This window comes from Brachyhypopomus gauderio, unplaced genomic scaffold, assembly GCF_052324685.1.
Source record: "Brachyhypopomus gauderio isolate BG-103 unplaced genomic scaffold, BGAUD_0.2 sc91, whole genome shotgun sequence".
In the NCBI taxonomy this organism is placed as follows: domain Eukaryota; kingdom Metazoa; phylum Chordata; class Actinopteri; order Gymnotiformes; family Hypopomidae; genus Brachyhypopomus; species Brachyhypopomus gauderio.
In genome coordinates this window covers 30,001-44,872 of record NW_027506912.1, presented here as the reverse complement: position 1 = coordinate 44,872, position 14,872 = coordinate 30,001, and the positions used below count along the sequence as shown (strand labels likewise).

General features: G+C 50.0%; 1 protein-coding gene across 3 annotated transcripts in view; it reads right to left on the bottom strand.

The window, feature by feature from the left end:
* The window catches only part of zmat4a (zinc finger, matrin-type 4a), a 66,018-nt gene that overhangs the window by 27,769 nt on the left and 23,377 nt on the right, over positions 1 to 14,872 (bottom strand). For all 3 annotated transcript variants that reach the window (XM_076992240.1, XM_076992238.1, XM_076992239.1), the window contains 2 exons: positions 14,600 to 14,756; positions 3,679 to 3,903 (listed from right to left, as the gene is read on the bottom strand). In XM_076992240.1, coding sequence (XP_076848355.1) covers positions 3,679 to 3,903; positions 14,600 to 14,756 — 382 coding nt within the window. The remainder of the gene's footprint in view (positions 1 to 3,678; positions 3,904 to 14,599; positions 14,757 to 14,872) is intronic.

The window sequence follows — 14,872 nt, the reverse complement described above, 5'->3', positions numbered from 1 at the left end:
GCTTGGCTGGGTGACGCCCCCTCCCTGAGACTGACCTCTCCAGGCACGAGTGTGAGCCCTGAGGGGGGGGTGGGAGAGAGAGAACGCTGCAGGAGGAAGAGGGGTGTGGAGATCAGGCTGGGGGTTAGAGGTCAAGCATCGGCCTCCTCGTGCAGCGTCTCCCACAATTCTCAGCGTTCGAGTGATAATGGGCAGCGTGTAAAGAAGCGTATAGGAGCAGGAGCGAAGGTATAGTGTGCTCGCTCACACACACACACGAACACAAACAAACAGACAGACACACAGACACAGGCACAAGGTGCGCTATCGAAAAGCTATGAATATTTTATCATGTGGTAATCTTCAAAGTCTGCCCCCCCCACCCCACCCCCTTTGTTCTCACACACACACACACACACACACACACACACACTCTCATTCTCTCACTATCTCCCACTTTCTGCTGCGGTTTCGGATTTCGGAACCTTGCAGCAGAAAGCATCTAGAGGACACACTGCAGCAGGGACAAGGTGGGGGAAAGCAAGGAGAGGACAAGCAGAAGACACATACGCTGAGAGACCTTCCAGGGGGAGACAGAGAAAGACAGAGAGGGGAGAAGAGGGAAAGACAGAAGGGGAGCGAGGAGAAACCGAGAGTGTGAGAGAGGGGAAGAGAAAGAAAGATGGGGAGATAGAGAGAAAGAGATGGAGGAGGAGAGAGAAAGAGAAATTGCTGCATTTCAGGCTGGATGTGTGCTCATTATGTGAATGATGAGAGTGTCACCAGCAGCTTCGCAGTCTAAAGAATTAAAGGGTGAAATCTCACCATTCTACAGCTGTACTCTAACTCAATTCCTCTGTTTATATCACCCCATCTGTCTCTCTCCTTCTCTCTTTCTCACTCCCTCTCTCTCTGTCTCTCTCTTTTCTTCTCTCTCTCTCTGTCTCTCTCTCTGTCTCTGTCTTCTCTCTCTGTCTGTCTTCTCTCTGTCCGTCTTCTCTCTGTCCGTCTTCTCTCTGTCCGTCTCTCTCTGTCCGTCTTCTCTCTGTCCGTCTTCTCTCTGTCCGTCTTCTCTCTGTCCGTCTTCTCTCTGTCTCTCTCTCTCTCTGTCTCTCTCTCTCTCTGTCTCTCTCTCTCTGTCTCTCTCTCTCTGTCTCTCTCTCTCTGTCTTCTCTCTGTCTGTCTTCTCTCTGTCTGTCTTCTCTCTGTCTGTCTCTCTCTGTCTGTCTCATGCCTCCCTCCCCCCATTTCATTCCCCATTAGTATGATTTGCTACATCATTATTAATTGATAATTGCCGTGGCGCGGGGCCCTTGTTAGAGTCTGAGGGGAGTCCTTCACCGCATCCAAGCTGGCATTTACAGGCCGAGCTAATGGCCGCGTGACATCGGCAAGCAGGCGGCTGAGGTGAAACGGCCTGAGGAGGGGTCGTCTTTCTCCCGGCCGCCACCGTCTTTGTATCCCGGGAAGGTTTCTGTGGGGAGTTGCGGCCCGCGCAGGTTAATCACAGCAATCCTGCCACTCCGTCTTAGTTACAGTAGCCGCCGGAGGAAGCTGATACTGTTAAGAGCGACCGTGCTGGAGCCAGACATCTCACTTCCACCCTGCGAGCGGAGTTGGTTGGATCAGTCGCTCTTCCACAAGCTGAGCCGGAATATCCTTCGCGGCAGACCGTAAAAACTCACAAATGTACAAAATGTTTCCACGTAATTCCAGAGAATGTATGGCTTTACCCGTTTTAGTTCACGCATTTCTCATTAATCCCCATGCGAGCTTGTGGCAGGAGTAACAGCTAGAGTGAGATCTCGTAACGTCTCGCTCGAAGGTGTCGACCATTTGGGTGCTGCTCGTGCAGATGAACGCATCTGTCATCACTCCAAGGAGTTAACCATAAGCGGTGGGGGAAAATTCATCCAAGTCCTTACCCACAAACCCCGAGCAATATTCACAACGTCTATCCAGTTCCACCATTAAATGTTAATGAAAAACTCTGCATAGCACGAGCCATTTGTAATAAATAAATAAATCAGAAATGAGGCGAAAATATATTCTGTCTCTCAAGCCTGAGGGTGTAGAAGGTAGGCGGAGTTTGGCCTCTCCAGGCCGAGGAAAGGTCCGGCCAGGCCCTGGGCCCGGGTGCTCTGGGGAGGGGAGATATCTTCTCAGGCAACCAGAGGGCATCTTGTGGACATTCAGAAGTGCATGATCCGCTGGTTGCTGGGCACAAAGTGCTGAGATGTTCACAGTTTCCCTGGCCTGGGTGTGTGTGGGGTGGGGTGGGGTGTCAGTCAAGGAGGCCAGGGGCTTTGGCTGAGGACATTGTTGGAGCATGTAGCAGGAGACCTCTCGTTGCTGGGTGTTACTGCGATATCTGTGCACGGCAGCAGAACAGTAGGCGGTTTCCGTGACGATGGATCCAGACATGTTTTTGGGCCGTGTTCCCAGATAGAGACAAAGCTCCGTCAGACACAGAGAAATGGCTTTTCAATGGAGACTCTCCATTAGGGGCTATGTCCAGGAAACCGGTTTCTAGAGGAAACGTGGCATTGACATAGAATCCTTGGACTGTTCTGTTTCTATGGAGATAGCGTTTTTGACATCACAATGCGTCATACAACAGTACCCATTTGTTGTGTTCCAATCAGACTGATACTGGCTCTTTATCTCCTGGTTCAAAGCTGTCCCACGGCTGTGTGTGTGTGATTCTACAGAGTAATTGTCAGCAGTATTACCCATAGCTCTTTTAACGTAACAAAGACACATAAGCACTGGTCAAGGACAAACTGTCATGATAGGGACAAGTTGGCAGGCAGTTTTAAGCCTAATCTAGACCAAAGATTTATGGTGAGTCAAAACTATCGCGGAACACTTGCAGGTAAAAGTTGCAGGCCTGTAAACCCCTTGCATCATATCTCAAGACATTTGCAGTGCAAAACTGCAGACTCAAGCAAGGGGAATTTTGTGTGTGTTTGGAGTATTGTTGCTTCATGTTAGCAAGTCAGGAAATAGCTCAGGTGGTCTCAGTCGGCACTATTTTACAAAACTATACAAGAACAAGGTGAGATAAAGACAGAACGTTCTGGTTTATGTTGGTTTTTCCAGTTCCTGGAAGCAAACGGCACATGTTCCAAGCCCACTGCAAGAGGCATTCACAAGTCTAGGCCTGTGTTTTTCTCCCAACTCATCTCCACTGAGTATTTATATATCCACACACTCTGAACACTATCCATTTTGCTGGAGTATTTTCAGTAGTGGCTATAAAGCAAACGGCAACATAAACAAAAGGCGCTGCCATGGGAACACTGGCAAGTGTTTTTGTTATTCCTGTGTGGATGTCGATGTGTTTTTTTTTTTTTTATTCGAGGAGTTGCAGGGACAGTTCCGGGTCAAGAGGCTGAACTGGGCCGCCTACATGCTAAATGCTCAGAGAACCAGTATGAAATGGGAGGCATATTTTGAAATTCCTTCAAAAACATTAAAACACACATTCAAGCAAAGCAGATGCAGGAGAAATGTCTCAGTTTGGTGGTGTTTGTTGGAGAATTGCATGGCTAGACCTTAAAGATATGGGTAAGCCTAAAATGCTAATTAACTTAATGAGTGTAAGCTAGCAGGTTAAATTGCCTAAATGCTAACTGACTCCATTTACCTTTAACCATTCTTAGCAAAGTGGTGTTGCTAATGGTATGAGCGTTGTACCTTTCATCTCCCCCATGTTGAGTGTCTTTCCCAGCTGCTCCAGCAGGTCGGCGCGGGCCGCGTTCTTCTTGTGCTTCTTGCCGTCGTAATGCTGCCGGGCCATTCCCGGGTTGTTGAACCAGGCGTTGCACAATTGGCAGTACCGGTCCGAATCCCCACGGAGCCGTGGAGATCCCGTCGGCAAGCTCTCGACAATGGCCGTCTTCACCGGACTGGCCGCCGCCTCTGGTGGGCAGAGAGAATGATGGGAGATGAGAGAAATAAGCTTGGGGGAGGGGAAGGAGGTGATTGGATGTCAGCGTTCTTCACCATTTCATATGACGCACTTCCGGATTTTTCTGTCCCAGTATGCACAGTGGCATCTTACTAAAGGCACGAAATGTGGCATGTGCTATTCCCGTCCCTCGCCCGGGGCTCTAAAGCAGCCATCACCCTCGTCTGGAAGCAGTGGCATAAGGAGAGAGAAGCAATCCAAACCACCCTGCTGAAATCAGCATTAGAGACCTAATGGGAACTAGCTTAATAGTTACCATATGCTGCAAATGAGCAAATGAGATGAATTTGGGCCGATTTGGAAACATATCGCACCTTTAGCATGCTTGGCCATTAAGAGGGCATCAGGAAAACACCACCATACCATGAGAAGCCATTAGGAACCTGCAGCAATTTCTCAAGTTTTTCTTTGCCCTCCCTCAGCAGGGAGGCCAGACCGAAGCAGATAACAAAAGCGCCTTTTCCTTTATTAGCATGTGTGTGGAAACTGGGGCACTGCCGTGAACACCAGGCGTGTAGAAAACACGCTTTTGTCCCATGGAGATAATTGCATCGCGCACAGCCGCGTCTTTCGCTGTTCTTTTCTCCGTCTCTTGAAGGCTTCTTGACATGCGGCGCTCTCAGTTTGGACAACATTTAATTGGGCCAATTAAGTGCTGCGGAGGGGACAAAGTCCCAATCATCTGGGTGGGGGAGGGGAGCCGAGGAGGTGGCCCGCCTCCCTCCAGAGGAAAGTGACAAAATGGCCTCTGGAAAGAAGCCACGGAGCATGATTTCATCCTAACATCCATCCTGATGGTGCCATTTCTTTTCCCAAGGTTGCACAAGATAATCAGCAGTAATGTCAACTAGTTTGGCCTCAGGGAAAACAGTTGATCCATGTTATGGGTGAAGGAACATATAGTTCACATAGATGATTAATTTGCCTTATGTGAATGAGCACTTATGGAGAACATTGACTCAGGGCAGACACCCAAAATCAGGTAGTAGTCTCAGCATGGTATATACTGAACTTCCTGAGCCACACCAATTACTTCAAAAAGATAAGAAGATTAGTGGATGGATGAGGTTGTCTTTCAGAAGTAGATTTTTTTCATACTAAGTAAAACGCAGGTAAGATGCGTTGTCTGATATTCTTCAGGGGGACGTTCAAGGCTGGATTACAACATCATACATTATAATTCTCCAACATTGTGCTCACCTAACAGTCCTGCTGCACTGTTTCCTCTGAAAGCAGCAACATCATCTGTGGCCCATACAGGCTGTGAAACCGAAGCATCTTTCCGTGAAGTGGATGTCACGCTAAGCATTGTTGCCATTTGGGATGTGGTAGAAGAGAGGCGTGAGGTGCCAGTGATGAACACCCACGCTGATTGAGGAACTGATTCAGTAACCAATTCTGATTCGCTTTATAGGAGAACATCTGCTGAAGAATCAGGAAAGAAACTGTTGCTTTCCAGGAAGCAAAAAGTGTCATGGCCCGTTTTATTTTTATGAAAGGACTTTTATTTTGCTTTTAACTTTTATCTGAGGAAAATTGTGCTGAGTGAGCGAGAGGGAAGAGATATCACTCCCTCTGGTACTGAAGTGTTTACTTGTAGAACTGGAGGGTGGGGTGTAGAAGCAGCGATTTGGGACACATGCTGTCACCATACTGGATGTTTGACATACAGAGAAAAGACCTTGCTAGCAACTGGATCCCACTTTTTCCAATACCATACCACCCTACCAACCATGTGTTTCCAAACAATGTTCCCACAGCCTTTGGAAGGTGTACATGAGTGTGTTTCACGATGCGCAAATTCCACGTGTGCTTACCAACCAAGAAACTAAACATCTATAGTAAAAAAAAAAAACAAAAAAAACCCAAAAACTAAACCCAAAGATTTTTCTTAGGCAGGAGTCCAGTCTGGCATGATCCGTCATCATCACCCTCTTACCGCTCCACCACTGTCTCACCCAGGGTAATTATGGCTGCCTCACCAAGCTTTAATGGCATTTGTGTGGAGCCCAAATTGAGTTCCCTGTCTTTGGCCCAAGACACCCCGAACACTCTCACTTTTAGTTAATGTGTTTTTGGTCAGCAGCAGGGGGACAGAGGCCCCTGATGCTCATTCATCACCGTGACTTCCCACACTGTTTTTTGGGCCAGCTTGCACCCAAGAGGTCTTTCCCTGTCAGGAAGCGTAGTTTGGATCTCCGTAGTATGGATCTCAATTTGGACTGTAGCACTGACCCGAGATCAGTTAGCATCTGGGTCGTCTTTGGCTATGAGCTGGTGTCGCAACTAATGAGACGGCTCCTGACGGTGGGCGTGGCCCGTGCTCCTCCCTCCCCCACTGGGTCACCTCCTTCTGGACCAAGGTAACGGATGCTTGTACTTGATCCCAGAAAGGAACACACAGCACCAAGTTCCACCTCACTGCTGGCTAAGCAGCTCACGCCAATGCTTGTCCTGCACTTTCTCAGCAATTAGCCCTTTCCTGCGCATCTCAGGCTCCAGGACAGGTGGACCTTCACCTGGATCAGGATTTCAGCCGGGGCTGAGATAAATGCTAAAGGAAATTTTAAAGCCATTGATCTCGTAATCAGCGACGAGAGGCGCAACAGTCCGAGTCAAGGGGGAGTCTGATAATCAAACTGCAAGTCTTACTGGAAATCAAAAATCAAATCACATCGCCCTACAAACACATACCTATGATATACACCTGACCTTCTCTCTCTCTCTCTCTCTCTCTCCAATTTCTTTCTCTTCCTCAATGGTCCAAGTAATGAGCTTCTGGCCACAGCTTGACTTCCAGAGGAGTTCTGTCCCAGCTCACCGCTCTCTGCGTTAGAACAAACAGTGGCGTCAGCCAGTGACACTGGCAGGCCCCGCGATTTGAAACTTTAATGAGCTTTTGCGAGCAGAAATAGCAGCACAGCTCCAGGTAACTCCAGGTGACACTTCAGGCAATGAGGAGGCACAGGGAGGGAGAGTCATCTTTCCGGAGACTTCCAGCAGATGAACAGACATCTGCTCAGTTTAGATGTGAATAATAATGGGACGGGGACTTCCTGCAGTGTGGTTCTGCTCCACCCCCCCAAAAAATCACTTTAAAATCTGTTCAGGGGCGCAAATCTGCCCCCCCCCCCCCCCCCATTTTCAATTTTGAACCCGTTTGACTTCTGGCCCTGTAATCTATGAAACTACACTGCAATTAATCAATCAATCATCCTCTCCTCACTTAAGAGCATGAATAAAATGAAGAAAGTGTCCTGTAGGGTCCCGTTGGGTCCTGCATGGTTGAGAATGCCATGTGAAGCCTCCCATCCCCAGGTGCAGTCCCACAGCTGAGCCACGCGGGACTCTCGAGACCCTGTGCTCAGATCAAGTGGTGCCGGACCAAACCCTTTGCACGGGTGCGGAAAGTCATGTGTTCAGAGGTTACGTGTCCTGCTTCTGGACTCTCTGTCACACAAACCTACAACTGAAGCTAGCTGAGTTTACGGAACAAAAAGTACAAACCGAAAAAAACCCCACCAAGTTGCTCACCAACCAGACAAATAACACTTGTACGCAAACACACAGGTTATAGATTTTCAATCAGCTTTGCAGCTTAGAATGAATAAATGGCAAAGTGTCAAATCTAGTATGAAAGTAATGTCAGGGCTCGTGAAAGTAAGCAGGACTTGGTGTGTGTGTTTTCAGCGGAAAGGGGACAACTTTAACCAGACAAATTGTTTTATAACAGGAACATATAAAACCACAAGCATATTACTTAGATCTGGTGATTGGTCCCAGTGTACGACTGATCTCTAAGATATCTAAGATATTTTGAGTGATTTACTCATAGGAATAGCACTAAATAAACCCACTGAACAAGCTATGAAGCTATGATAAGCTATGAATGATATATTTGCAAACACAAGGCTGGGCTGACTCTCAGATAGAGTATGTTATGTCTTATTGGCTGTTATTATCAAGCTGAAGCTACAGGATCTCCCGAGCAAGTCCTCAGGGGCCTGAGGCAACGCTCAGCTGCTTCGCTAACGTGAATATTGCAGGAATCGATACAGGTTGCCTCCGTGAGAACCACGATTGGTCACTCAGGAGGAGGCCACTCCCCCATCCGGGGCTCGGACTCCGAGAGGTGCTCGATGACTTTAAAGCTCTGACAGGAAAAGGACACTTAATGACCATGAATAAGAGCACACACATTACTGTATTAAATACCGAGCCAAATACGAATACCAATGAGGAAAACTTAGCATTCTTAGCATGAGCTCATTGGCCGTGACAGGGGGCCGTGACGGGGGCCGTGACGGGGGCCATGACGGGGGCCGTGCAGCGTTGTTGGGTCCTGTGAAGTTCGAGAAGGTGGGAGGCTGAGAAGGCGTCTCCAGTGTTGCTCCGTGTCATCACGCCGGGTGGCACCAAGATTCACTGTCTGCTCGTGACACCCCTCACCCATCTCACACACACACGCACACACACGGGGCATGGCGCAAGCCCTTCAGACACAGCCTTCAGACACAGATGGCCTGGCTAATGACTACATCGCTCAGGGACAAGAACGGGAGGATACAGCGAAGACAGCTGATATACCCGCGAGAGAAAGAGAATTAGAGGAAAGAAAGAGAGAGGGCAGAAGAAACAAGAGGGATCAATCAGCTCTTTTGTCTGTCTATAAACTCTCTAACAATTTCTACTGTATCTATAAGCTGTCTAAAACCAGGTTGAACCAGACCAAACCAAGCTGAACCAAACCAAACCAAACCAGGCTGAACCAGACTGAAATCAGACAAAACCAGGCTGAAATCTGCTGAATCTGGATATTTGAAGATATTACACTAAACCTCTAATGCAGCCTGACTCTAACGCGGCCTGAGAGGGAACAAAGCAGATCACCAGAACATACAGTAATAAATATGCAAGTGATGCTCTTCTTCCAAATCATATCTAAAATGAATCTGAAATGCCTAATGTTTAAATTGTTGTCCCTGAGCTGTGTTGTCTTGCTGTCAGAAGGGGTTGAGAGACTGAGGGGTTGAGAGACTGAGGGGTTGAGGGGCTGAGGGGTTGAGGGGTTGAGGGATTGAGGGGTTGAGGGGTTGAGGGGTTGAGGGGTTGAGGGACTGAGGGACTGAGGGGTTGAGGGGTTGAGGGGTTGAGGGGCTGAGGGATTGAGGGGTTGAGGGGTTGAGGGGCTGAGGGGTTGAGGGGTTGAGGGGTTGAGGGGCTGAGGGGCTGAGGGGTTGAGGGATTGAGGGATTGAGGGGCTGAGGGGCTGAGGGGTTGAGGGGCTGAGGGGCTGAGGGGCTGAGGGGTTGAGGGGCTGAGGGGCTGAGGGGCTGAGGGGCTGAGGGGTTGAGGGGCTGAGGGGCTGAGGGGTTGAGGGGCTGAGGGACTGAGGGACTGAGGGGCTGAGGGGCTGAGGGACTGAGGGACTGAGGGACTGAGGGGCTGAGGGGTTGAGGGGTTGAGGGATTGAGGGGCTGAGGGGTTGAGGGGTTGAGGGGTTGAGGGGCTGAGGGGTTGAGGGGTTGAGGGGTTGAGGGGCTGAGGGGCTGAGGGGGCTGAGGGGCTGAGGGGCTGAGGGGTTGAGGGGCTGAGGGGCTGAGGGGTTGAGGGGTTGAGGGGGCTGAGGGGGCTGAGGGGGCTGAGGGGGCTGAGGGGGCTGAGGGGGCTGAAGGGGCTGAGGGGGCTGAGGGGCTGAGGGGTTGAGGGGTTGAGGGGCTGAGGGGCTGAGGGGTTGAGGGGTTGAGGGGCTGAGGGGTTGAGGGGTTGAGGGGCTGAGGGGTTGAGGGGCTGAGGGGCTGAGGGGTTGAGGAGCTGAGGGGCTGAGGGGCTGAGGGGCTGAGGGGCTGAGGGGTTGAGGGGCTGAGGGGCTGAGGGGTTGAGGGGTTGAGGGGCTGAGGGGCTGAGGGGTTGAGGAGCTGACGAGCTTCTGCATCCTTCACGTCCCCAGTAATTTAATTGAATGCCTTAAAATATTGTCTGGATATTCTAAATTATTCTATATTCTAAAATATATCTAAAATCTAAAATTCTATATTCTATTGGAACAGCCACTCTTTCTGTTGGAACAGCTACTATCTCTATTGTATGAAGGTAAATCTGTTGCAAAAGATATGAAATTGTGCTGAATTAATGTAAAAAAAATACAAGTGCTACTTTTCGTTTACAAGTTCTCAAATTAAAAGTACAAGTACAGATTTTGTTTTACAGGTTCTCAAATCATGATCTTCACGCTCTCAAGTTTTGCAACAGTTCTTCATCTTCATAGAGCGGAACCGCCGCTCTCTCTACTGGAACAGCCGCTCTCTCTCTACTGGAACAGCCGCTCTCTCTACTGGAACAGCCGCGCTCTCTCTACTGGAACAGCCGCGCTCTCTCTACTGGAACAGCCGCTCTCTCTCTACTGGAACAGCCGCGCTCTCTCTACTGGAACAGCCGCTCTCTCTACTGGAACAGCCGCTCTCTCTCTACTGGAACAGCCGCTCTCTCTCTACTGGAACAGCCGCGCTCTCTCTACTGGAACAGCCGCGCTCTCTCTACTGGAACAGCCGCTCTCTCTACTGGAACAGCCGCTCTCTCTCTACTGGAACCGCCTCTCTCTCTACTGGAACAGCCGCTCTCTCTCTACTGGAACAGCCGCTCTCTCTCTACTGGAACAGCCGCGCTCTCTCTACTGGAACAGCCGCTCTCTCTACTGGAACAGCCGCGCTCTCTCTACTGGAACAGCCGCTCTCTCTCTACTGGAACAGCCGCTCTCTCTACTGGAACAGCCGCGCTCTCTACTGGAACAGCCGCGCTCTCTCTACTGGAACAGCCGCGCTCTCTCTACTGGAACAGCCGCTCTCTCTCTACTGGAACCGCCGCTCTCTCTACTGGAACAGCCGCTCTCTCTCTACTGGAACAGCCGCTCTCTCTCTACTGGAACAGCCGCTCTCTCTCTACTGGAACAGCCGCGCTCTCTACTGGAACAGCCGCGCTCTCTCTACTGGAACCGCCGCTCTCTCTACTGGAACAGCCGCGCTCTCTCTACTGGAACAGCCGCTCTCTCTCTACTGGAACCGCCGCTCTCTCTCTACTGGAACCGCCGCTCTCTCTCTACTGGAACCGCCGCTCTCTCTACTGGAACAGCCGCTCTCTCTCTACTGGAACAGCCGCTCTCTCTCTACTGGAACAGCCGCTCTCTCTACTGGAACAGCCGCGCTCTCTCTACTGGAACAGCCGCGCTCTCTCTACTGGAACAGCCGCGCTCTCTCTACTGGAACAGCCGCTCTCTCTCTACTGGAACAGCCGCTCTCTCTCTACTGGAACAGCCGCTCTCTCTCTACTGGAACAGCCGCGCTCTCTCTACTGGAACAGCCGCGCTCTCTCTACTGGAACAGCCGCGCTCTCTCTACTGGAACAGCCGCTCTCTCTCTACTGGAACAGCCGCTCTCTCTCTACTGGAACAGCCGCGCTCTCTCTACTGGAACAGCCGCTCTCTCTCTACTGGAACAGCCGCTCTCTCTCTACTGGAACAGCCGCTCTCTCTCTACTGGAACAGCCGCTCTCTCTCTACTGGAACAGCCGCTCTCTCTACTGGAACAGCCGCGCTCTCTCTACTGGAACAGCCGCGCTCTCTCTACTGGAACAGCCGCGCTCTCTCTACTGGAACAGCCGCTCTCTCTCTACTGGAACAGCCGCTCTCTCTCTACTGGAACAGCCGCTCTCTCTCTACTGGAACAGCCTACTGGAACAGCCGCTCTCTCTCTACTGGAACAGCCGCGCTCTCTCTACTGGAACAGCCGCTCTCTCTCTACTGGAACAGCCGCTCTCTCTCTACTGGAACAACCGCTCTCTCTACTGGAACAGCCGCTCTCTCTCTACTGGAACAGCCTACTGGAACAGCCGCTCTCTCTCTACTGGAACAGCCGCTCTCTCTCTACTGGAACAACCGCTCTCTCTACTGGAACAGCCGCTCTCTCTATACTGGAACAGCCGCTCTCTCTACTGGAACAGCCGCTCTCTCTCTACTGGAACAGCCGCGCTCTCTCTACTGGAACAGCCGCTCTCTCTATACTGGAACAGCCGCTCTCTCTACTGGAACAGCCGCTCTCTCTCTACTGGAACAGCCGCTCTCTCTCTACTGGAACAGCCGCTCTCTCTCTACTGGAACAGCCGCTCTCTCTCTACTGGAACAGCCGCGCTCTCTCTACTGGAACAGCCGCGCTCTCTCTACTGGAACAGCCGCTCTCTCTCTACTGGAACAGCCGCGCTCTCTACTGGAACAGCCGCGCTCTCTCTACTGGAACAGCCGCTCTCTCTACTGGAACAGCCGCTCTCTCTCTACTGGAACAGCCGCTCTCTCTACTGGAACAGCCGCTCTCTCTCTACTGGAACAGCCGCTCTCTCTACTGGAACAGCCGCTCTCTCTACTGGAACAGCCGCGCTCTCTCTACTGGAACAGCCGCTCTCTCTACTGGAACAGCCGCGCTCTCTCTACTGGAACAGCCGCGCTCTCTCTACTGGAACAGCCGCTCTGTCTATTGGAACACATATCCAATGATTCAGCTACTCTGTCTGCTCAAATAGCCACTACATCTATCCGAACAGCCACTCTATCTGAAACAGCTGCTCTCTCTATCAGCAATTCTATCTATCAGAACAATCATTCTTATCTACCGAAACAGCCACATTATCTTCTCAAACACCCACTCTCTCTATCCGAACAGCCACTCTATCTGTAAAACAGCCACTCTGTCTACCAGAACAGCCGCTCTCTCCTGCTCTGGTATAATAGACCTTCTTCAAGAGCACATCGAAACCCACAGAAGGATGTACCACCCCCTGGGGTATCTGCTTCCACTGCTGCTGAAAGAACTCTCTCTCTCTCTCTCTCTCTCGTTATGATGAAGTGCAGTTTTTTTGGAGCTGTGTGGAGTTACTGGTCCCACACTGAAGCAGGAGTCCTAAAGATCACTATCACTTCACAATGAGCTATAAAGCACACGTATACTATATTCAAGTCAGCATATGCACACGTGGACACACACACACACACACGTGCATGCACACACATACATACACACACACACATCAACAGCAGAGCCTGGTCTAATTCAAAGCTTCCAGCTGACTGCCTCTTTTGAGCTGCACTTATATTCTCACTTCTTTCTTTAGCCCTGGACACACACACTCTTTTTCTCTCTCTCTTTCTCTCTCTCAGCTCCTCCTGTAGTTTTTCAGGTCGATTGCCCCTGCAGGGCAGTGGGCAGTGGACAGTGATGTGGAGTGAAAGAATTATCCGTTATGGCTTTCTCATCTGCCTGTGCAGATGACTGTCACTAAGGCACACACACACACACACACACACACACACACACACACACACACACACACACACACAGATGACTCTCACCAAGAGTGATTCTCTCTTTCTCTCTCTCTCTCTGTTTCTCTCTCACACACACATACATGCTGTATGATCCCACATAGACGCTCTCTTACAAACACACCCATGCACATACACGCACAAGCACACATTGGTCTGACAACCTTTATGCAGTATTCTTTACACAGACGCACACACATTGGTAGTAAAACATAAGAGAAAATGTTGAGCATACACTTCGGTAAGCATATTGATTTCATCCTGCCAATATCTCAAAACACACACACAGTCTCATAAGGATGGAAAAAAAAATATTTTACAGACAAACACACACACACACCCTATTTGCTGATGGGGTAAGGGGAGGAGCTACGTGGGTCTGAACAAACACACTTCCAGGAAGGGAACGTGACTACCAACTGTATGGGAATGCTGTTATCTGTGTGTGTGTGTGTGTGTGTGTGTGTGTGTGTGTGTGTGTGTGTGTGTGTGTGTGTGTGTGTGTGTGTGTGCGTGCAAGGTTATAGGAGGATCCAGACGTGACTTAAGAGTCCAACTCCGCCTCCTTAGGTGTCAGCGCTTCAGGAGAGATGGAGGAGTTACACCTGTAGCTCCAGAATACTGGAGTTCTACATCAGCCCACGCGTACATGTGCACACATGAGCACACGTGCACGTGCTTATACATGAGCACACACACACACGCAGGCATGCACACAGACAAAGACAGGTGAATACTTGCTTTTTCATTACAGCTCAGTGTGTTAATGGGAAAATAATTCATAATAGCAGATGTTCCCTGTGTGTGTGTGTGTGTGTGTGTGTGTGTGTGTGTGTGTGTGTGTGTGTGTGTGTGTGTGTGGTGGTCATAGGCATTTACACTCGACACCTTTATACACATCTTGCATGTTAAGTTTAGAATTCAAGCCATCTGTTCCAATAGAAAAGTGTAATCTTTTTGACTAAAGGTCTACCATTAGCAGAGTGGAGTTAGCTTGATATTTCTCAGGAGTATTAACTGGACATTTCTGAGTGGTGTTAACTGGATATTCGTGTGCTGTTAGCTGGACCTTTCTGAGTGTCAGAATGCTCTCAGTTGTGAAAGTGCAGCTACAGCCCCGTGTGTGACGCTGTAGTGGAGAGTCACACCACCAGGACCATCACGATTGTGATGACAATCATTCCTCCACATCAATCTCCTTCTGGCCAGAACATCATGTATATCCATGACATGTGTAAATATTGTGTGTGTGTGTGTGTGTGTGTGTGTGTTGTTCCTACCTGTTCCTGTAATGCTAGGCTGCTCTCCCAGTAGTAGTTTGAGTCTCTTGGCGTGGATCTTGCCCTGATAGTGAGACTGGGCCACCACGGCGGACGTGAAGGACATGTTACACAGAGTACAGCACTTGTTCTGATCCACATCTCCCTCTTCACTGCCCTGCAACACACACACACACACACACACACACATATACACGCACGCACACACACACACACGGGTGCACGCATGCACGCACACACACACACACAATCTTATTAAATGTTGCTTCTACT